The 24,479-nt window shown below is 44.7% G+C and overlaps 1 protein-coding gene across 1 annotated transcript in view; it reads right to left on the bottom strand.

Annotated features, from left to right (window-relative positions):
* Nucleotides 1-24,479, bottom strand: part of LOC122556243 (uncharacterized) — a 288,957-nt gene that overhangs the window by 60,148 nt on the left and 204,330 nt on the right. Inside the window, exons 34-37 of the mRNA XM_043702860.2 lie at nt 23,124-23,258; nt 21,639-21,737; nt 11,015-11,104; nt 10,254-10,393 (exon numbers count right to left, since the gene is read on the bottom strand). Of these exons, the coding sequence (XP_043558795.2) occupies nt 10,254-10,393; nt 11,015-11,104; nt 21,639-21,737; nt 23,124-23,258 (464 nt within the window). The remainder of the gene's footprint in view (nt 1-10,253; nt 10,394-11,014; nt 11,105-21,638; nt 21,738-23,123; nt 23,259-24,479) is intronic.

Raw genomic sequence — 24,479 nt, 5'->3', positions numbered from 1 at the left:
CACTGGTCCTCACCTACCACCCCACCAATCTCCATGTACAGCGTATCATCCGCCGTCATTTCCGCCACCTCCAAACGGACCCCAGCACCAAGGATATATTTCCCTCCCCTCCCCTATCAGCATTCCGTAAAGACCACTCCCTCCGTGACTCCCTCGTCAGATCCACACCCCCCACCAACCCAACCTCCACTCCCGGCACCTTTCCCTGCAACCGCAGGAGGTGCAAGACTTGCGCCCACACCTACCCCCTCACCTCCCTCCAAGGCCCCAAAGGAAACTTCCATATCCGCCACAGATTCACCTGCACCTCCACACACATCATCTATTGCATCCTCTGCACCCGATGTGGCCTCCTCTATTTTGGGGAGACAGGCCGGCTACTTGTTTCAGAGAACACATCTGGGACACCCGGACCAACCAACCGAACCACCCTGTGGCTCAACACTTCAACTCCCCCTCCCACTCCACCAAGGATATGCAGGTCTTTGGACTCCTCCATCGCCAGACCACAACAACACGACGGTTGGAGGAAGAGCGCCTCATCTTCCGCCTAGGAACCCTCCAAACACAAGGGATGAACTCGGATTTCAACAGCTTCCTCATTTCCCCTCCCCCCACCTTGTCTCAGTCAAATCCATCGAATTCAGCACCGCCTTCCTAATCTGCAATCTTCTTCCTGACCTCTCCGCCCCCACCCCAGTCTGACCTATCACCCTCACCTTGACCTCTTTCCACCTATCACATTTCCGACGCCCCTCCCCCAAGTCTCTCCTCCCTACCTTTTATCTTAGCCTGCTGGACAAACTTTCCTCATTCCTGAAGAAGGGCTTATGCCCGAAATGTCGATTCTCCTGTTCCTTGGATGCTGCCTGACCTGCTGCACTTTTCCAGCAACACATTTTCACCATTGAAGATGTTACCTAATAGGGTGATGAAATGTCTGGAAATGAACCTCAGCGAGCAAACCTATATCCAAAACCTCAACCTGAGCTACAAAACCTCCAACCCTGGCCACTTCCTTGTAAACCTTTTCTGAACCGTTTCAAGTTTCACAACATACTTGCAAGACAACCAGAAGTCATGCAATATTCCAAACATTGTCTAACCAATGTTCTCAACATGAGACCCCCAACTCCTATACTCAATGCTCTGACCATCAAAGGAAAGCATACAAAATGCCTTCTTCGCTATCCTATTGCGGAAGTTATTTTTCTGGACAAGGCTTCCATCCTGATTAAGGGACTATTTTGTGGAAGTTCCCCTCACCCAGCAGATCAATAGTACTTGGCATGTAGCTATGGGAGGCTGTTTCACACATAGCGTAGTTCCTCTCTCACTGTGATACGTTGCTGGTGTGTGTAGCTTAATTGCTCAAAGGCACCTCCTCTTGTCAATTAGCTTCTCCCTCTCTACGATATATTGCCAATGTGTGTTGTTCCTCTAATTAAGGGTATCTGTCCTGCATTTGTCACGGATCTCTGTAAATAGTGTGTTAGATGATAGCTTTCAGTCCTGGTTACTTGTCGAACATGTAGAATCTTTTAGGGCTGATTCCTGATTCACTACCTCGGACCATCTTGACACATTGTAATTAATGGTCAGCCTGTGTTTCAGCCCATGTCTTGTTTTCTATATAATCTTCTAACTTTCTGCTGTACTTCGGAGTTCTGCCAAGCCATACTTAAGATGGTGGTGTCCCCATGATGCATTGTGTAATAATGGCAGGGGTTTCAGGATCCCCTTCATTACAGGGTCTTGCATGGACCTGAATTAGTGCCTTCAACACTTTAAATTGGTTTATGAGTAAATATGTGCGCCTAATCAAAATTACTACAATTGGTTAAGTGTGTGATCCTGACCTGTGCCTGCAGGCTGATCCCCTGAGGCAAGGCAAAAGATGGACAGATCTAACTATTTAGAATTGCGAACTCGGCTGATTGCCGGGCTTGGGGAGGCCTTGAGGAATTGACCCTGGTGCCAGTGTTTTGTCTTGCTGGTTTATTTTGTTGTTTGTCTTTGTTTGCCTGTAGGTGCTGGAAACCAGAGTCTCGATTAGAGTGGTGCTGGAAAAGCACAGCAGGTCAGGCAGCATCCGAGGGGCAGGATGTTTGCCTGTAAGTGACTGTTCTGCGTATGAGACCTGGGATGTGAGGATGGGATTGAATCATTTTACAAGTAATACTGAAGTGCTGGCCCAGGCGACAAGGCAATCCTATCCTGCTGTGCACGCTGAAGCCCATCCTTTTATCCCCTCAGAGGAGGTGCTGAAATGCCAGGGTAAACATGTGAAAAGCAACACTTAAGGTAGGAGTTTCCCTTGTTGAGTTTAAGGAAGTGGCTAAGAGCCATCAACCCCCTACAGTTTCAATCGTGGTCAGCGTCCTGGGAACTCTTCCAAAACCCTCCAATCGTATGGTGCCCTATTCCCCTAAGTCCCCCACAGTTACCATCCCAGAGGGGATTGTCGTCGCTTCCCAAATGGGAGGAAAGCTGGCCAGGGACAGAATGCTTAGTTAGAAACAGTGTTACAGTTCGCGCTACTTGGCCACAAGTTACTAGTGCAAATACTCAACAGGGTCCTAGTGTCCGGATGGCACGTGTTGGTGAAAGCATCTCACGATTTACAGAGATTGGTAAAAAAGAACTTGCTTGCCCCAGGATTATAATGGGTGAAACCCTCCTTGATAAGCCCTGAGATCCACGGCATCCTTCAAGACGCCCCTAATCCACTCTAGTGCCTAACATTTTTAATTGGCTAGTACAAATCTGCAGTATTTATAGTTGCTTGCTTCAGGATGTCCAGACTTTAATGAATTTAGCCTATGGGACACATTGGACAACCATTAAAGACTCCATTGTACTTCCCCCTGCATCACAGACTAATGTAGAGACATGGACAATTTGGCTTGAAAATATTGCTAGAATTGAAACTCTCTAATTTTGTCTGTTCTGGAATGTGAATGTTTCATTACCCTTACATGCACAGCATCAACAGAAACTAAAAACTGGAATAGGGAAAATTTGCCAGAGAGAGAGAGAGAGAGATAGATCCTCTCAGCATTGAGTCACTGAAGCTTGCAGAGCGGTTAACTCTTTGTGGTCTGGTTTGAATGCACTTTCGCTCGTTGGTGACTGAATGTTTGTGTTTTGTTCCCTGGAGGTCAAGATCCGGGAATGTTCTCACAGATCATGACTGCACTACTGTCAATTGCTAACTAGTCATATTTTTATGTTTTCATGAAATTCAAATCAGTTTAGTATGACAGAAGACAACATTACAATCTTAAAAAGAAGTCTTTTCCTTAGATTTTTACACTGACACCAGTATAAACCTACTCTCAACTCCACTATAATTTCAAGCTCCTGTCAATTTCATCCCCAGGTGTCAGACTAATTAAAGGCTTGACTAAAGGCAGTAAAGGCAGCAGCACTGTAACTCCTGGCCTCAGGTGCAGAATGATTCTGTTCAGGAGGGAGAGAAACACAGCAAGGCAGGCAGCATAGATGTCTGCTCATTTCTTAAAAATAATCTAAACCTAATATTGAGGGCAATCGCCTCAGACTTTAACATTTGCTCATTAAGTGAAGAAATTACAGTGAACTTCACATAATTTAATTAAAAAATTGTAAAACACGAAGCATAAAGATGGATCTAAATATCCCAAACAAACAATATTTTATACTTAGAATCCCTACTGTGTGGAAACAGGCCCTTTGGCCCAACTAGCCCACACCAACCTTCCGAAGAGTAACCCACCCAGACCCATTCCCCTACATTTACTCCTGACATATGCACCTAACCTATACATCCCTGAGCACTATGGGCAATTTAGCTTAGACAATTCACCATCAGCATCAGCATTAGGAGGGAGAGGAACACAGCAAGGCAGGCAGCATCAGGAGGGAGAGGGACACCGCAAGGCAGGCAGCAACAGCAGGAAGAGGGACACAGCAAGGCAGGCAGCATCAGGAGGGACAGGGACACAGCAAGGCAGGCGGCATCAGGAGGGAGAGGAACACAGCAAGGCAGGCAGTGTCAGGAGGGGGAGGAACACTGCAAGGCAGGCAGGATTAGGAGGGAGCTGGACACAGCAAGGCAGGCAGTATCAGGAGGGAGAGGAACACAGCAAGGCGGGTGGCATCAGGAGGGAGAGGGACACAGCAAGGCAGGCAGCATCAGGAGGGGGAGAAACACAGCAAGGCAGGCAGGATTAGGAGGGAGATGGACACAGCAAGGCAGGCAGCATCAGGAGGGAGAGGAACACAGCAAGGCAGGTGGCATCAGGAGGGAGAGGGACACAGCAGGGCAGGCAGCATCAGGAGGAGATGGACACAGCAAGGCAGGCAGCATCAGGAGGGGGAGGAACACAGCAAGGCAGGCAGGATTAGGAGGGAGATGGACACAGCAAGGCAGGTGGCATCAGGAGGGAGAGGGACACAGCAAGGCAGGCAGGGTCAGGAGGGAGAGGGACACACCAAGGCAGGCTGGGTCAGGAGGGAGAGGGACACAGCAAGGAAGGCTGCATCAGGAGGGAGAGGAACACAGCAAGGCAGGCAGTATCAGGAGGGAGAGAAACACAGCAAGGCAGGCAGAATCAGGAGGGAGATGGACACAGCAAGGTAGGCAGCATCAGGAGGGAGAGGAACACAGCAAGGCAGGCAGTATCAGGAGGGAGAGAAACACAGCAAGGCAGGCAGAATCAGGAGGGAGATGGACACAGCAAGGCAGGCAGCATTAGGAGGGAGAGGGACACAGCAAGGCAGGCAGCATTAGGAAGAAACTGGAGCACCTGGAGGAAACCCACGCAGACACAGGGAGAATGTGCAAACCACACAGACAGTTGCCTGAGGCTGGAATCGAACTTGGGTCCCTGGTGCTGTGAAGCAGCAGTGCTAACCACTGAGCCACAATGCTGCCCCATGCCACAAAATATTGTTTTCAGAAAATGATACTAGCAGAATTAATTTTTGTTTCGGACTCGTTTATTTCCACATAATTTTGGGACTGCTGCATCTCGTTTGTACGTACAGATTGCCAGACGTAGCTTTGTTCTATATCAGTTTTCCTTCGTCACTGAGAGTTGAATTTCCAGTTCAGCATTATTTTGTGAGAAAAAAAATCATGTAACAAAAGTTAAGGTGCTGTTATTCATACCCGTGTCTTTGGATTAGGTCATCATTTGTGCATAAGAAGTATTTTATTACCATGTTAGTAGAGAAGACGTTATTAATGCAGCTGCAATCATTTCACAGCCTATAATGTTATAAATGAGCAATGACTGATCAGAACCACTTAAAGAACCAAATCTGAGATTTAAATTGACAGTCTAGGACCGGGTAATTATAATGGATTACAGGGTTGGAAACTGTGCACATTTTATATTGTAAAATTGGGTTTTGAATGACTGGATTTCCATTTTTATATTGAAGCCTCTAGACAAAACACATAGTCAAAAGGAAAAAAAACTTGTGATTTGATAAGCTGAGTGCGATATGCACATCATAGAACAATCCTGATCATGTCTGCAACACTAAGCAGATTTGAATCATTTTTGTGACTTTAAAATCTGTTTGTTCTGATTAATTAACAATTAAATGTTTTAGTCACTTGTTCAGTTTCCATCTCTTGTTAATGGTATGGTTACATTAGTCAATATTTTTGAAACCATTTCTATTTGTCCTGAGTTACAAAATCTGGATTATTGGCATGATCGATCGGTTTTCATACCTTTATACATTGTTAGTGATCTGTGTCATTGTCTGATGGTTAGTTGAAAGCATGGCTGCATTAATTAATGTTCACCTGGACCATCCCATGAAACAAATTGAGCATTATACATACAACTGGCATTAGAAGTAGGCGATGTAATGGAAAGTGTAAAAAAGATGGAGTTGAAGCAAAAGTGCTGTAAAAGAATCTAAGTTCTGCTTGGGATCCTGAGCCTATGTCTGGCACACTGACACTATTTAAGGATGGGGATGACACTGATAGGGATGAGGGATAGGGACTTTATTCCAGGATACCCACTGAGCCCCTAACATCTCCTGATAGTCCCCAGTCATAAACCTCCCTTACTCTGAAGATGAAGTGTCCCTGACAGATTAGATTAGATTACTTACAGTGTGGAAACAGGCCCTTCGGCCCAACAAGTCCACACCGACCCTCCGAAGAGCAACCCACCTAGACCCATTCCCCTACATTTACCCTTTCACCTTACACTACGGGCAATTTAGCATGGCTAATTCACCTAACCTGCAAATATTTGGACTGTGGGAGGAAACCGGAGCACCCGGAGGAAACCCACGCAGACACGGGGAGAATGTGCAAACTCCACACAGTCAGTTGCCCTAACGGGAATTGCACCCGGGTCTCTGGCACTGTGAGGCAGCAGTGCTAACCACTGTGCCACTGTGCTGCCCATATCAGTAACCAGCTTCATAGCCAACTTCATGGGGGTGAGCAGCCTGAGCCATCCTTAACCAGGAGCTCTCTCAGAAAGCAGAGTAATGTTAATGAACCAAGTCCCTGACCACAAGGGGAAACTGGCCCAATTTGGTCAATATGTCCGAAGGACAATACAGATGTATAATGCCACTCCTAGGGTCTGTCCTAGGGACTTGAAGGAAATTCCCTGACAATGTTGACTAGGCGGACCACTTAATCCAGTCATTCGAATGAGCCTTACAACAACCTGTAAATATTAGTGATGTACTGAACTGCAATCCCAAATTTTGGGTGTCAGAAGGTGATTATTGGGAGCAGTTTGATACTTGTTATGGAATATTTGCAGGCGATCTAGTCTTCATTCGAGAAGCTGCCTCACCTTTGTTTAATGCTATGCTTTTGAAATGTATTCCTTCTGGTGTTGCCAACATGATCCAGACAAACAATATGAACTAGTCTCAGACTTTCCAGTTGCAAATGAGGTGAGCAGTGATCCTCTACTGGGGTGGCCAGAACAAGACTCATATTACAGGTAAAACTGAATATGTCCAGCGACCTTGCGATCCCAATACTCTGTGTGCCAACTCTGGAGAGGGTGATTGAGACCAGCATACCCACTGGAGGTGAAACCTATCTCAGATGCCCACCTAGCAATCACTGCTGAGCAACTCTTTCTCTGCAGGACCCTGGAAATGGGGACAAGCAGGCTCCAGTACTACACCTTTGGCACTGGGACCAAGATACTGAAGTCCCCCAGGGACAAATGGCAGGCCCTTACTTTAACTGTGGAGATATGGCCACTGAGGAGTGAAGTGTCCTTCTTGCTGCCTTGGAGCTAACGTGAGGATTGACAGGAAAATCTGCAAAACCATTCACTGATTCTCATATGCTTTTGTTGTGGCCCACGATTACGGAGCCTTTTGGGAACACAGAAGATTTAACCTCCACGGGACAGCCTTTTTTTATGTATATATTTACTGAAAAATTTTTCAGTCTTTTCCAAAACCAAACCGAAAAGTTATAAAGGTACCCAAATACAGAAAAGTAGAAAGAATATTGTACTATTACGTTACAGTAAACTTAACCATAAACTGCCTGCTACTCGTCAAGATACAGTTGTCTCCTATTTATTTAACTTAACCCAAATTATAATAAACTCAAATTAAATAAAACAGCATTAAATTAAATTACATTACATTGCACTACATTACATTACTCCACACCTCCACCAAAGCTCTGGTCAACCAGAGTCACAGTTATTATACCTGTATTTACTAGGCCTCCTCCCCTCGGGATTCTTGGACCACCATATACACCCCCCGTGGCTATATAAAGGCCCTAATCAATATCGCCGACAGGTCCTTGTCTATATAATTTAGAAAGACCGCCATGTCTTATAAAATTGCTCCCTTCCGTGGTGCACCGTATTTGTCAGATAATCTTAAGGGATGCGTCAATTAGCTTCTCTCTCTCTACAATATATTACCAATGTGTGCTGTCCCTCTAATTAAGGACATCTGTCCTGCATTGGTCACAAATCTCTGTAAATAGCATGTTAAGTGATAACTTTCAGTCCTGTTTATTTGAAGAACATGTAGCATCTTTTAGGGCTGACCCTGACAGCTGACCCCTGATTCAGTATCACCTTGGACCATCTGACACATTGTAATTAATGGTCAGCCTGTGTTTCGGGCCATGTCTTGTTTTCCATATAACCTTGTAACTTTCTGCTGTACTTTGGAGTTCTGCCAAGCCATAGGTAGGATGGTGGTCTCCCCGTGATGCATTGCACAAGGTTAATGCTCAAGGTCCTGATGAGGGCAAAAGTGAGGACTGCAGATGCTGGAGATTAGAGGTAAGATTAGAGTGGTGCTGGAAAGCACAGCAGGTCGGGCAGCATCCGAGGAGCAGGAAAATTGACGTTTCGGGCAAAAGCCCTTCGTCAGGAATGAAGAAGGGCTTTTGCCCGAAATGTTGATTTTCCTGCTTCTCAGATGCTGCCTGCGTTGCTGTGTTTTTCCAGCACCACACTCTTGGCAGTGTTCAAGGTCTGCCCCTCGAGACTTTCTTCAACACCTATCTACCTGCAACTCTACTTTCAAGGAGCTATGAATCTGCACTCTAAGGTCCTTTTGTTCAGCAACACTCCCTAGGACCTTACCAATAACTGTATAAGTCCTGCCCTGATTTGCTTTCCCAAAATGCAGCACCTCACATTTATTTAAATTAAAATCCATCTGCCACGCCTCAGCCCATTGGCCCACTTGATCAAGATCCCCTTGAAATCCGAGGTAACCTTCTTCGCTGTCCACTACACCTTCAATTTTGGTGTCATCTGCAAATTTACTAACTATACCGCCTATGTTCACATCCAAATCATTGTTATAAATGATGAAAAGTTTAAATCCGGTGAGCTTACCATTTAAAACAAATTTTAGAATTAAAAAAATCAGTGCTGACTGTTTCACAATCTGTAGATATAAAACTGAGGTCTATCATTATTGGATTTATGCTGTATGACTGATTCCTCAGCTTATCATTTTCACAACGGGATGCCTAATGTTAAGTGAGCAGTTTGATTGATAGCTGCACTGCTTATAGAAATGTTTGTCTTCATAAGAGATTAGTTAAAGAAATTTAAAAAGTCAATGTGTTGTTTTTTACAAGGAGTGGCATAGTAGACATGTAAAATAAAGCTACCTCTGTATGGTTCTTGCGGGCTGTCCATGATGAATACTATGTCAGTTTACATGGAGAGGGAAAGACACTGGGTGGTGAGCAGGGTATATAGGTTGTCACAAAGCTATTAGAGGGACATGGAAATGAGTTGGTATGTAGGTGAGCGGAATAGGCTGACAGAGGATGTGCTGGGTTATGGGGTGTGGGCAATGTGGTATAGTTGTCAAACAGGGTGTGAGGGGGATGTGAATGGGTGGAACATAAGGTAAGCATGGATACAGCATTGGGAATGAGCTAGATGGTTAGATTCCTTATAGTATGGATTCCTTACAGTATGGCCCAACAAGTCCACACTGACCCTCCAAAGAGTAACCCACCTAGACCCATTCCTGTACCCTATATTTACACCTGACTAATGCAGCTAACACTATGGGCAATTTCCCATGGCCAATTCATCTGACCTGCACATCTTTGGATTGTGGGAGGAAACCGGAGCACCCAGAGGAAACCCACGCAGACACGAGGAGAATGTGCAAACTCCACACTGACAGTTGCCCGAGGCAAGGATCAAACCCGGGTCCCTGGTGCTGTGAGGCAGCAGGGCTAACCACTGAGCCACTATGCCATCCCTGGGAGAGGTAGAGGGAAGGATATGAGGGGTAGAGGAAAGGATATGAGGGGTGCAGCCTGGAGGGCCACTTTGGGTGTCCTTTTTATTTAACCTTCACAATATGCTGGTGCACCAGACAGGACCTCCACATAGCCTACCTTCGCATACAGCAGCTTACTCTCTTGTTCTGGGGTTCCCGGGCTTGTCTCCCAAGGAGCCCCATCACCTTGGAATGAAAAGATGTAGTTCTAGATCACTTTATCCCTGGTTTGGGTTTGCAGAGATGGGAAATGTTCTATCTCTCTGCTCTCAACCAGGGAGAAAGATCCAGACCTGTATTTTTTCCGAAGTAGATGCTGCCAGGTCTGCTGTGCATCTCAAACATTTTCTTCCAACATTTCAAATTACCAGAATCTGCAATATTTTATTTTTCAATGTATTTTTGGATTCATGACATGAATAATTTCATGTCATCAAATTGACCAATAGGTAAATAACGAAGGTTCAGAGTTAATCTACCTTTTCTCCTGGACGGCCTGAGTTGCCATATACTAATCTGCTTGGTTCTCCTTTCTCTCCCTTTAGGCCAGGGATACCGTCAGAACCAGGTGAAGCTGAAAACCCTGGTGGTCCAGCAAACCCTCTTTCTCCTTTGTCACCTGACAAAATGACCAGAAGAAAAATTCACATACGGCACCATATTGTATATGATTTGGATGTCCCACATGTACTTTTGTTACAATTTGGTTAGGGACCATTAACATTCAATAAGAACCACATTATCTTTCTTTAAGTAAGCAGATTTGATGGTTTTTTGACAAAACAGCTTTCGTATATATTAAAAATATACACGCTTGAAGGAAACGAACACCGCTAACAATAAGTTTTATAATCGTGCATGCTATACATTCAGGCTAATTACTTCTGTAGGGCCCATCCACAAGTTTGTTATAGTCCTTTGGAGGATTCCCTTCACCTGCAGCTTCTTCCAAGATAAAGCATTCATTCACCATTTCTTGGCTCAGGATATTTCAGTTCCTAATTCTGCTTTGGGTTGTCCGCAGAATGAATTTACAATGGGTTACGTGTTCAAATTAATTTGCATTTCAGATTAAAAATTTCCATTAGAAAAGCACTTTGTAACTCTCACTCAGTCCAGGAAGGTAGTTGTTTCTGGATAAAACTATTTCAGCGAATTTGTTTGGTTTGTTGTTTTATATAGTAGAATAGTTTTATAAACATACATCACTCCATCCACATGTTCCAAAACTTGAACTTACCTGGCAAACCCATTGGACCAGTAGACCCAAGAGCTCCAGGAAACCCTGGATTGCCTGGATTCCCTGGTAATCCTGGATCACCTGGTGGGCCTGTTTGGATAAAAAGGAAGACAATTATAAATTTTACAACTTTCCAGTATCAAATAACATGGCAGCACATGTCTGTTGCTTCTCCCTCTCTAAAGCATGGCTGTGAAGCAATTTACAACATGGTGACACTCTGGAAAGCATGATGGCTCAGTGGTTAGCACAGCTGCCTCACAGCGCCAGGGACCTGGGTTTGATTCCAGGCTTGGATGACTGTGTGGAGTTTACGCCTTGTCCATGTGTCTGTGGTTACTTCCATAGTCCAGAAATCTGTATGTTAGGTGGTTTGGCTGTACTAAGTTGGCTATAGTGACCAAGGATATGTAGGCTAAGTGAATTAGCTGTTATAAATGCAGGGTTACGGAGATAGAGAGGGGAGCTGGGTCTAGGAGGGATGCTCTTTAGGGAGTCAGTGTGGACTGGATGGGCCAAAAGGCCTCTTTCTATATTGTGGGGGATTCTATGAACACAACGAATCGCAATGGGCTAGATTATGATTCAAATGAATAGATGGAGTCAAAAAAAACACAAGGACAGCAGCTTCCTTATACTTACACACAATGGAAAGAATGAACAGTTCTCCTCTGATGTGAATTTGAAGGTGACAGGGGCATTTAGTCAGGTAGAGTGTATCCAGCTGATTCAGCCCGGTCTGAGAGAGCTTGCTTGTGTTTGGCTTTCCTGGTTCAATGCCAATTGAGGCCCTCAAACCAACAATTAGTGTCCAATTATGGGCCTCATTGCACCAGTGGCAGTACTGGCAGTTACCACATAGGAAGTCTTAAAAGTGGACTCCCCGGAGTGACCTTGTTGTTAGACCCTGACTGCCTGTTAGAAGATCAGGTCATTTGTAAAGGAGGGAGAGCCAGGTGACAGGCATCATATTGCTCTCTCTTCAGGACCCCAGGGCACCTCATCAGCAGCCCCATCCTTGTAACCATCAACCTCCTGTCACTTACACTATGGTTTGAGTGCCTTACTGATCAGAGGAACTTGGTGGATGCATTACCCACAAATTAGATACAAAATTAGATTAACGGTAGGAGACAGGGTGGTGGTGGAGGTTTGTTTCTCGGGCTGTAGGCCTATGACCAGTGGAGTTTCATAGGGATCAGTACTGGATCCACTTTTTTTTCAACATTTTCATTATTTTGTCAATTTGGATGGGGACATAGGAGGCGCGGTTAGTACGTTTCTGGATGAAACAAAAATATAGTGAAAACAGTGAAGAAGGTTATCTAAGATTATTAACAGACCTTGATCAATTGGGTCAATGGGCTGTAGGGTGGCAGATGGAGTTTAATTTGGATAAATGTGAGGTATTGCATTTTGTTAAAACTAACAAGGGCAGGATTTATACATGAAGTGGAGATGCCGGTGTTGGACTGGGATGGACAAAGTTAAGAATCACACAACACCAGGTTATAGTCCAAAAGGCTTATTTGGAAGCACCAGCTTTTGGAGCGCTACTTCAAAACCAGCTGATGAAGGAGCAGCGCTAGTGCTTCCAAATAAACCTGTTGAACTATAAGGGTTTATACAATTTTTTGAGGGTTTATACAATTCATGGTAGGGCCTTGGTAGCATTGTGGAACAGAGAGACCTAGGGGTTCAGGTATATAATTCTTTGAAATTTGCATCATATCTAGACGGGGGGGTTAAGAAGGCGTTTAGCACGCTTGCCTCAGTATAGGAGTTGGGATGTTGTGCTGAGGTTGTACAGGATGTTGGTGAGGCTTCTTCTGGAATACAGTGTCCAGTTCTGGTCACCCTGCTATAGGAAGGATATTATTAAATTAGAGAGGGTTAGGCAATGTTTAACCAGGATGTTGTCAGGAGTGGAGGGTTTGAGTTATAAGGAGAGACTGGACAGGCTGGGAATTTTTCTCTCTGGAGTACAGGAAGTTGAGATTTATAAAATCATGAGGGGTATAGATAATGTGAATACCAAGGGATTTTTCCCCGGGTGGGAATTCAAAGCTAGGGAGTGTATTTTTATGATGAAAGGAGAAAGTTTTAAAAAGGAGACGAGGGGCAGCGCTTTCACACAGAGACTGTTTTTTGTATAATGGACTGCCAGAGGAAGTGGTGGATGCAGGTAGAGTTACAACATTTGAAAGATATTTGGATAAGTACATGAATAGGAACGATTTAAAAGGATATGGGCCAAATGCCGGCAAGTGGGACTAATTTAGTTTCAGAACACAGTTGGTGTGGACTAGTTGAACCGAAGGGTCTGTTTCCATGCTCCACGATTGTATAACATCTACCCCTGCCACATGCTTTGAAGGTAACAAGAATATTCAGGCATATGATTGACCATCAGCTCTGGGGTGATTGGAGAATTTCCTCATTTCAAAAATTATTGTATATTACTTATGCTGTGCAATTCTGGCCTCATCTTAATTCTGTACCTCAACTATTAAAAGCCATATCTTGTTTCCCGTGGCTGATCTGCCAGGCCTGCATGTCCCTGGACACTGCAGGACGGTTTAGTGTGGCCAGTCCACTTGGCCTGCGCATCTTTGGACTGTGGGGAGGGGGGACTGGAGTGTCGGGGGTGGGGGGACAAGTAGTGTCCTACTGAGCAGTCACCCCAGGGGTTTGCTGGGGCCCAGTCCCCTGGCATTGTGGGGCAGCGGTGCTGCCATTGAGCTACCGTGCCAGCCACGGAGACATACATAGGCAGGTGGAGTGAGTGGACAAAAATCTAGCTGATGGCGAACAAGGTGGGAAAATGTGAAGTTGCTCGCTTTAGAAGAAAAACTGATGAAAGCCAAGTTTTACCTAAATAGCGAGGAACTGCGAAATTCTGAGATGCAGAGCATTGGTGAAGCTGCATCTGGAGGGTTGTGCAAAAGAAATAACAGTGGATGCTGGAAATCTGATTCGAAAGTGGAAATTGCTGGAGAAGGTTAAGGGGAAATGATGACCTAGTGGTATTATTGTGAGAATAATTAATCCAGAGACCATGCGGATGTGGGTTCAAGTCTTGCCATGATGGAATTCGAATTTTCTTTTAACCCTTTGTTGACCCTGCACTGCGAGAGTTTAATGGAGGCAATGTTGAAGGAATTTTAGTTTACTTAGAGACTTAAAAAATTGGAGGAGACTTTCCTCTGGATTCAGCCCATGCTGTCCCTGGAGTGTTTAATGGGGACAGTGTCGAGAGAGAGAGAATTGAAACTATTGCTGATTGTTGGGAAAAAACAGACTTTGTTGGTCGGCAATGAGGAGGTAGATGTGCCTGGGCAGAACTCTGGGAGTTGGTGGAAGTTTGGAAGCAGCTGGGGGCCCAGAGCAGGACTCTGGTGGCTGGCAGTGAGACAGCAGCGTGGAGATGTAGGGATCGAGAGATCAAGCCCAGTGCGGGATGGGAGTTGGAGGCACGGGGATCGAGAGATCAAGTGTAGTACGGGATGGGAGTTGGAGGCACAGGGATTGAGAGATCAAGCCCAGTGCGGGATGGGAGTTGGAGGCACGGGGATCGAGAGATCAAGCCCAGTGCGGGATGGGGGTTTGCAGCGAGATGGAGGCGCAGGGATTGAGAGATCAAGCCCAGTGAGGGAGTGACATCGAGCCCTCATGAGGAAAGCGCAGCATGGATTGACTGCAGGCCCATGGCTAAAGAAAGACTTCAGAACATAGAACAATACAGCGCAGAACAGGCCCTTCAGCCTTTGACATTGCGCCGACCTGTGAACTATTCTCAGCTCGTCCCTCTCCACTATCCCATCATCATCCATATGCTTATGCAAGGATTGTGTAAATCTCCTTAATGTGGCTGAGTTAACTACATTGGTAGGTAGGGCATTCCACGCCCTTACCATTCTCTGAGTAAAGAACCTGCCTCTGACATCGGTCTTAAATCTATCACCCCTCAATTTGTAGTTATGCCCCCTCGTACAAGCTGACGTCATCATCCGAGGGAAAAGACTTTCACTGTCTACCCTATCTAATCCTCTGATCATCTTGTATGTCTCTATCAAATCCCCTCTTAGCCTTCTTCTGAGAACAGACCCAAGTCTCTCAGCCTTTCCTCATAAGACATTCCCTCCAGACCAGGCAACATCCTTGTAAATCTCCTCTGCCCCTTTTCCAATGCTTCCACATTCTTCCCGAAATATAGGGACCAGAACTGTACACAATATTCCAAGTGTGGCCGCACCAGCGTTTTGTATAGTTGCAGCATGATGTTGCAGCTTCGGAACTCAATCCTTCTACCAATGAAACCGATCACACCGTATGCCTTCTTAACAGCACTATCCACCTGGGTGGCAACTTTCAGGGATCTGTGTACATGGACTCCAAAATCCCTCTGCGCATCCACACTACCAAGAATCTTACCATTGACCCAGTACTCTGCCTTCCTGTCATTCTTCCCAAAGTGCTTCACCTCACACTTAGCTGCATTGAACTCCATTTGCCACCTCTCAGCCCAATTCTGCAGTTTATTCAAGTCCCCCTGCAACCTGTAACATTCTTCCACACTGTCCACCACTCCACCAACTTTAATGTCATCTGCAAATTTACTAATCCATCCACCTATGCCTGCATCTAAGTCATTTATAAAAATGACAAACAGCAATGGTCCCAAAACAGATCCTTGTGGCACACCACTAGTAACCAGACTCCAGGCTGAATATTTTCCATCAACCACCATTCGCTGCCTTTTTCAGAAAGCCAGTGTCTAATCCAAACTGCTAACTCACTCTCAATCCCATGCCTCTGCATTTTCTCCAACAACCTACCATGTGGAACCTTATCAAAGGCTTTACTGAAGTCCATGTACACCACGGCAACTGCCCTACCCTCATCTACATGCTTGTTCACCTTCTCAAAAAACTCAATGAGGTTTGTGAGACACGACCTGCCCTTGACGAAACCATGTTGACTATCTGAAATCAAATTGTTGCTTGCTAGATGATTATAAATCTTATCTCTTATAATCCTTTCCAAAACCTTTCCTGCAACAGAAGAAAGGCTCACTGGTCTACCTGGGTCATCTCTACTGCCCTTCTTGAAATCCTCCAATCCCCTGGTACTAAACCTGCAGACAATGACGATTCAAATATCAAAGCCAAAGGCTCTGCTATCTCCTCCCTAGCTTCCCAGAGAATCCTCGGATAAATCCCATCTGGCCCAGGGGACTTGTCTAGATTAGATTAGATTACTTACAGTGTGGAAACAGGCCCTTCGGCCCAACAAGTCCACACTGCCCCGCCGAAGCGCAACCCACCCATACCCCTACATCTACCCCTTACCTAACACTACGGGCAATTTAGCATGGCCAATTCACCTGACCTGCACATCTTTGGACTGTGGGAGGAAACCGGAGCACCCGGAGGAAACCCACGCAGACACGGGGAGAATGTGCAAACTCCACACAGTCAGTCGCCTGAGGCGGGAATTGAACCCGGGTCTCTGGCGCTGTGAGGCAGCAGTGCTAACCACAGTGCCACCGTGCCGCCCACTACTTTCACTCCTTCTAGAATTGATAACACCTGTTTGTAACTAACCTTGATCCTTTCTAGTCTAATATCTTGTGCGTCATTCTTCTCCTCTACAATATTCTCCTTTTCCTGAGTGAAATCCGATGAGAAATGTTCGTTTAGCACCTCTCCGATCTCCACAGTGTCCACACTCAACTTCTCACTTCTGTCTTTGACTGGCCCTATTCCTACCCCAGTCATCCTTTTATTCCTCACATACCTATAGAAAGCTTTAGGGTTCTCCTTTATTCTATTTGCTAAAGACTGCGCGTGTCCTCTCTTTGCCCTTCTTAACTCTCTCTTTCAATCTTTCCGAGCTGATCTGTAACTCTCCATTGCCTCATCTGAACCATCTTGCCTTATCAACACATAAGCCTCCTTCTTTAGCTTAACAAGGGATGCAACTTCTGTGGTAAACCACACTTCCCTTACTTTATCACTTCCTCCCTGCCTTACAGGGACATACCCATTAAGGACACGCAATATCTGTTCCTTAAACCAGCTCCACATTTCCATTGTCTGCATCCCCTGCATTTTACTACCCCATTCTATGCATCCTAATTCTTCCTTAATTGCATTATAATTGCCCTTGCCCCATCGATAACTCTTGACCTATGGCATGTACCTATCCCTTTCCATCGCTAAACTAAATGTAACCGAATTATGGTCACTCTCGCCAAAGTGCTCACCTACAACTAAGTCAAACACCTGGCCTGGTTCATTAGCAAGCACCAGATCCAGTGTGGCCTCTCCTCTTGTCGGCCCTTCGACATACTGTGTCAGGAAACCCTCCTGTACACATTGGACAAAAACTGATCCATCCGACGTACTAGAGTTATAGCATTTCCAGTCAATGTTGGGGAAGTTAAAGTCCCCCATAATGACCACCCTGTTACTTTCACTCCTACCCAGAATAATTTTGCCAATCCTCTCTTCCACCTCCCTGGAACTCTGCGGAGGCCTATAAAAAAACACCCAGCAGTGTGACCTCTTCTCTCCTGTTTCTAACCTCAGCCCACACTACCTCAGTAGACAAGGCCTCATCAAAGTTCTTTCAGCCACTGTTATACCATCCTTGGCTAACGAGGCCATGCCTCCCCCTCTTTTACTGCCTTCCCTGATCTTAATGAAAGATCTAAACCCTGGAACTTGCAATATCCATTTCTCACCCTGCTCTATCCATGTCTCCGAAATGGCCACAACATCGAAGTCCCAGGTACCTATCTATGCTGCAAGCTCACCTACCTTATTCTGGATATTTCTGGCGTTGAAGTAGACACACTTCAAACCAGCTTGCTGTTTGCCAGCGCATTCCTGTGACTGTGAAATCCTGTCCATGTCCTCCCTATTCTCATCCTCCTGTGCACTGCAACTACACCTCAGGTTCCCATCCCCCTGTTGAGCTAGTTTAAAGGATTAATTTGGAACGTTTATTTCTTATTTATTACTTTATATTGCCAAGAACTGTAATGTTGAACTTCTAACTTATGTCTTTATTTTTCTATTCTTTACTAAGATTTTGTGCTGTGAGTGGTGACATTGTACCCGTTTCACCGTACTCTTTGATTACACTTGACAATAAAACTTAATTCTAATTCTAATCTGGTTCACTAATGCCCTTCAGGGAAGGAAACTGCCATCCTTACTTGGTCTGACCTACATGTGACTTCAAACAGCAGTATGGTTGACTCTTAACAATTCGGACTAGGCTATAAATTCTAGCCTCGCCAGTGACATCCTGGAGGTGAGTAAGATAAGAAGGTCTGGCAGTGTCTGTGGGGATAGAGAACATGGGTGATGTTTTTGGTCCAGTTCTGAAGATCTTTCATGGCTCTGGGCCCAGAAAGTTGACTTTTTCTCGCAGATGCTGCCAAACCTGCTGAGTTTCTCCAGTGATTTCTGTTTTCAGTGTGCAGTTTTGGTCTCCTTATTTCCTGAAGGATATAGACATATGGGTGGTTGCTCAGAGGAGTTTTACCTGTTGTGGGTGAATTAAGGAAAGATTGCAGACACACTGGAGTTTAGAAGAGTGAAGGGTGACTTGAATGAAGTGTATCAGATCTTGAACAGTCTTGATAGGATGACAGTGGAAAAGATACAGGGTGCGTCATTGGTGAGGCCACTTTTGGAGTAATGCATACAGCTCTGGTCTCCCTTTTATAGGAAGGATATTATTAAATTGGAGAGGTGCAGAAAAGATTGACGTAGATGTTAATGAGACTGGAAGGTTCGAGAGGCTGGGACTTTTTCTCTGGGGTGTCAGAGACTGAGGGGTGACCTTATAGATGTTTATAAAATCATTAGAAGCATAGATAAGGTAAATACCCAAGGTCTTTTTCTCAAGGTAGGCGAGTCCAAAACTAGAGGGCACAGTTGAGGGTGAGAGGGAAAAGTTTTAATAGAACATAGAACATAGAACATAGAACAATACAGCACAGAACAGGCCCTTCGGCCCACGATGTTGTGCCGAACTTCTAACCTAGATTAAGTACCCATCCATGTACCTATCCAAATGCCGCTTAAAGGTCGCCAATGATTCCGACTCTACCACTCCCACGGGCAGCGCATTCCATGCCCCCACCACTCTCTGGGTAAAGAACCCACCCCTGACATCTCCCCTATACCTTCCACCCTTCACCTTAAATTTATGTCCCCTTGTAACACTCTGTTGTACCCGGGGAAAAAGTTTCTGACTGTCTACTCTATCTATTCCTCTGATCATCTTATAAACCTCTATCAAGTCACCCCTCATCCTTCGCCGTTCCAACGAGAAAAGGCCGAGAACTCTCAACCTATCCTCGTACGACTTCCTCTCCATTCCAGGCAACATCCTGGTAAATCTTCTCTGCACCCTCTCCAAAGCTTCCACATCTTTCCTAAAGTGAGGCGACCAGAACTGCACACAGTACTCCAACTGTGGCCTAACCAAAGTCCTGTACAGCTGCAACATCACTTCACGACTCTTGAATTCAATCCCTCTGCTAATGAACGATAATACTCCATAGGCCTTCTTACAAACTCTATCCACCTGAGTGGCAACCTTCAAAGATCTATGTACATAGACCCCAAGATCCCTCTGTTCCTCCACCTGACTAAGAACCCTACCATTAACCCTGTATTCCGCATTCTTATTTGTTCTTCCAAAATGGACAACCTCACACTTGGCAGGGTTGAACTCCATCTGCCACTCCGCAGCCCAGCTCTGCATCATATCTAAGTCCCTCTGCAGCCGACAACAGCCCTCCTCACTGTCCACAACTCCACCTATCTTCGTATCATCTGCAAATTTACTGACCCACCCTTCGACTCCCTCATCTAAGTCATTAATAAAAATTACAAACAGCAGAGGACCCAGAACTGATCCCTGCGGAACTCCACTTGTAACTGGGCTCCAGGCTGAATATTTACCATCTACCACCACTCTCTGCCTTCGACCGGTTAGCCAGTTTTCTATCCAATTGGCCAAATTTCCCTCTATCCCATGCCTCCTGACTTTCCGCATAAGCCTACCATGGGGAACCTTATCAAATGCCTTACTAAAATCCATGTACACAACATCCACTGCTCTTCCCTCATCCACATGCTTGGTCACCTCCTCGAAGAATTCAATAAGACTTGTAAGGCAAGACCTACCCTTCACAAATCCGTGCTGGCTGTCCCTAATCAAGCAGTGTCTTTCCAGATACTCATAAATCCTATCCCTCAGTACCCTTTCCATTACTTTGCCTACCACAGAAGTAAGACTAACAGGCCTGTAATTCCCGGGGTTATCCCTATTCCCTTTTTTGAACAGGGGCACAACATTCGCTACTCTTAAAAGGGACAACATTTTCATTCAGAGGGTGATTGTGTATGGAATGAGCTGCCAGAGGAAGTGGTGGATGCTGGTACAAATACAACATTTAAAAGGTATTTGGATGGGTATATGGATTGGACAGATTTAGAGGAATATGGGCCAAATGCAGGCAAATGGGACTTGTTCAATTTAGGAAACTTGGTCAGCATGGATGAGTTGGACCAAAGGGTCTGTTTCTGTGCTGTATGACTCTGTGACTATGTCGTTGAGCTACAGAGAGAGGCTAGTTTTGGCACAATACAAGCATTTTCCTAATGAAGATAGGAGGGGAAAAGGGAGCATGAAAAATAGATAAATAGAGAGAAAATATTGCTGCTCATGAAAGTCTGCTGCCAACAGGAGGTGGAAATTCTCAAATGTTGCACAAGTTATTGGGAAAAGGAAACACCAATACCAGCAGCATTTAGTAAGGAGTGGCATTGAAGATGAGTTGCACATGCAATGCTTGGCAGGGGAATGGGAAAATGAAACTGAAGGCAAGTGGTATCTGCATTTATAGTCTTCTATATTATCATTTGGTCCCAAGTGCCATTTTACTGACTTATGCGTGCTTCCATTGCAGATATCTTACAAAACCTGGTATGTCCAATGTGGCTGAAAAGTTTCATTAGGCAGGCAGAGAGTTCTCCCCGTTCCCTATGAGGACACGTTGAAAACGTTGCTGGTCTGCCCTTCCTATTCACATCCACAAACTAGTTTCAGATTTCTAGTGAACCTTATATTAGTGCCAACAGGGGTACTTGGCACAGATTCATTCACCTGCCTGAAATTGAGCAGCAGCCTCTTTTTGAGCCGACAGTTGGTTTGTTAGTTTTAAAATGAATTTTCAATCAAGGATAGGCAGAAGAACTGTCAATCTCCCCACAGCATCTCAGAGAGTCATAATCCTACCTCGGTAATAGGAGAATCAGTCCAGATGGTTCGATTTCATGAAACAAAAACAGAAAATGCTGGAGAAACTCAGCAGGTCTGGCAGAATCTCTGGAGAGAAAGCAGAGTCAACATTTGGGATCCAGTGACCTATCTTCAGGGTCTTCTCCAGCAATTTCTGTTTTTGTTTCAGATTTACTGCATTTGCAGTTCTTTTTTTGTTTAGTTACACTTCATATAAAGGCAGTAAATGTTGACACAATTACGCTATATTTCAGCAATGAATTTGTTGTGTTTAATTGTCCTTGAATCCTGGTACCTGCTGGACCTGGAGGTCCTGGTGCTCCATCTTTACCTTTGTGACCCGGTCCACCAGGGCAACCAGTCTCACCTCTTGGTCCTGTTATTCCTTGCGAACCTGGTAAGGAAATGTGATATTTATTTTGCAACTTAAGAAATAGCACTTCCAATTCCTCATCCTTTTAGAGATTCCCAATTTAAAATTAGGAAGGTTTACTGGATTGTTAAAAGGAATGAAAGGATTGTCTTTTGAGGAAAGGTTAGAGAGACTGAACTTGTTTTCATTGGAGTTTAGAAGGCTGAAAGGTGACTTATTTGAAGTCTTGTCAAGGTGGACATGGGAATGAAGTTTCCTCTTGTGGATGAAAGCAGATTTAAGGGGCACAGTTTTAAAATTACCAGTCAGACTTTGAGGACATAAATTAGGATTTTCTTTTACTAACACAGTTGTGTGACTCTGGAAGTCAATGCCTCAAGATGGCAGTGGAGGCAGGTTCATTGAAGATTTTTAAGGTGGAAATGGATAGCTTCTTGTTAGGTGAGAGATCAGAAATCACCAGGACTAGATGAAAATGTGGATTTTGAAACAGAGATAAATCAGCCATGACCTTATTGAATAGTGGAGCAGGCTCAAGGGGCTGAATGACTAACTTCTGCTCCCAATTTCTATGTATGTCTGTACTTGTTATTCAGTCCCTTTCCTTGGCAGGAAATACATTTGAAGCCAGGTACACTGGCAGATAACCAGTTTCTATCGTTTCCAGTGCTGCTGTTATGTTGGTCTTTTAAAGTAAAGAAATGTGACCTTGAAGATAGCTCATTGTTTATTTACTTCCTTCACTGTAATAATGTAGGCAATCTATGGGAAGGCATGTTGACTTTATGTGATAGTGATAAATGAGTGAAACGAGCAAATTGGCAGCCTAGTCTACAGAAATTATCACCTGATTTTTATTTCCAATGACAAGCACATGAACGATTGAAGATAATTGGAAACATTATATACTTTGAAAGCAGTGTCGAGAGTGTGGTGCTGGGAAAGCACAGCAGGTTAGGCAGCATCCGAGGAGCAGGAGAAGCAACGTTTCGGGCATAAGCCCTTCATCACTTTGAAAGTAGCCCTAATGGTTAAGTGAGCGCAACTAAGTAAAAGTATCATCTTAAATGCTTGCTTTTGGAAGACCTTCTGCAAAATTCAGCAGCCAATGCTTCTGTTCTCATCCAAACGTTGAAATATCACACTCCTTCTCTGAGTTATTAAAACATTTGCACAACTGTAAAGGAGCAGTTATTTAGGAAGGTACGTAAGGGAATTTGGATTGGAGGACAATCTCAATTTTCTTAAATTTAAAAGATGGTTTGCAGTATTTAGTTGAACAGGGAAACCTGGAACTAAAGGATATGAGTAATGTATGTTTATTTGTGGGTAGATGTGTTTAGATCAATAGATGATATGCAATCATTTCACTTTATATTTATTTTCAAAAACCTTATTGCGACTTACCTTGTAGCCCAGGGTCTCCCATGATACCTTTTACTGTTATATTATACATAACTGATTTCATTCCTTTTTCACCTTTTTGACCTATCTGACCAATTGCACCTTCTTTACCCTTTGGTCCTGGCTGACCTTTAGAACCTGCGTTAAACAGAAGAAAAACAGAGAAATAAATGCACTTTGTTATTTTTAGTAGCAGTATTTCCTTGTTTTTTTAATGTATTCAAAGTTGTGAAACTTTAGACCTCGAAATATGTGTGTTCATCCCAGTGTCTGTGTACTCAGCCATTATTAGAGTCATAGAGATGTACAGCACGGAAACAGACCCTTCAGTCCAACCTGTCCATGCCGACCAGATATCCCAACCCAATCTAGTCCCACCTGCCAGCACCCAGCCCATATCCCTCCAAACCCTTCCTATTCATATACCCATCCAAATACCTCTTAAATGTTGCAATTGTACCAGCCTCCACCACTTCCTTTGGCAGCTCATTCCATACACATACCACCCTCTGTGTGAAAAAGTTGCCCCTTAGGTCTCTTTTATATCTTTCCCCTCTCACCCTAAACCTATGCCCTCTAGTTCTGGACTCCCCGACCCCAGGGAAAAGACTTTGACTGTTTACCCTATCCATGCCCCTCATCATTTTGTAAACCTCTATAAGGTTACCCCTCAGCCTCCGACGCTCCAGGGAAAACAGCCCCAGCCTGTTCAGCCTCTCCCTATAGCTCAAATCCTCCAACCCTGGCAACATCCTTGTAAATCTTTTCTGAACCCTTTCAAGTTTCACAACATCTTTCCGATAGGAAGGAGACCAGAATTGCATGCAATATTCCAACAGTGGCCTAATCAATGTCCTGTACAGCCGCAACGTAACCTCCCAACTCCTGTACTCAATACTCTGATCAATAAAAGAAAGCATACCAAACGCCTTCTTCACTATCTTATCTACCTGCGACTCCACTTTCAAGGAGCTATAAACCTGCACTCCAAGATCTCTTTGTTCAGCAGCACTCCCTGGGACCTTATCATTAAGCGTATAAGTCCTGCTAAGATTTGCTTTCTCAAAATGCAGCACCTCGCATTTATCTGAATTAAACTCCATCTGCTACTTCTCAGCCCATTGGCCCATCTGTTGTAATCTGAGGTAACGCCAATTTTGGTGTCATCTGCAAACTTACTAACTCTACCTCTTATGCTCGCATTCAAATCATTTAAGTACATTACAAAAAGTAGAGGACCCAGCACCGATCCTTGTGTCACTCCACTAGTCACAGGCCTCCACCTCCCTCCACCACCACCCTCTGTCTTCTACCTTTGAGCCAGTTCTGTATCCAAATGGCTAGTTCTCCCTGTATTTC

The sequence above is a fragment of the Chiloscyllium plagiosum genome, unplaced genomic scaffold, assembly GCF_037043375.1.
Source record: "Chiloscyllium plagiosum isolate Xiang-an unplaced genomic scaffold, Cpla_swu_hap1 HiC_scaffold_13, whole genome shotgun sequence".
In the NCBI taxonomy this organism is placed as follows: Eukaryota; Metazoa; Chordata; class Chondrichthyes; order Orectolobiformes; family Hemiscylliidae; genus Chiloscyllium; species Chiloscyllium plagiosum.
This window is presented reverse-complemented; position numbering and strand designations above follow the sequence as displayed.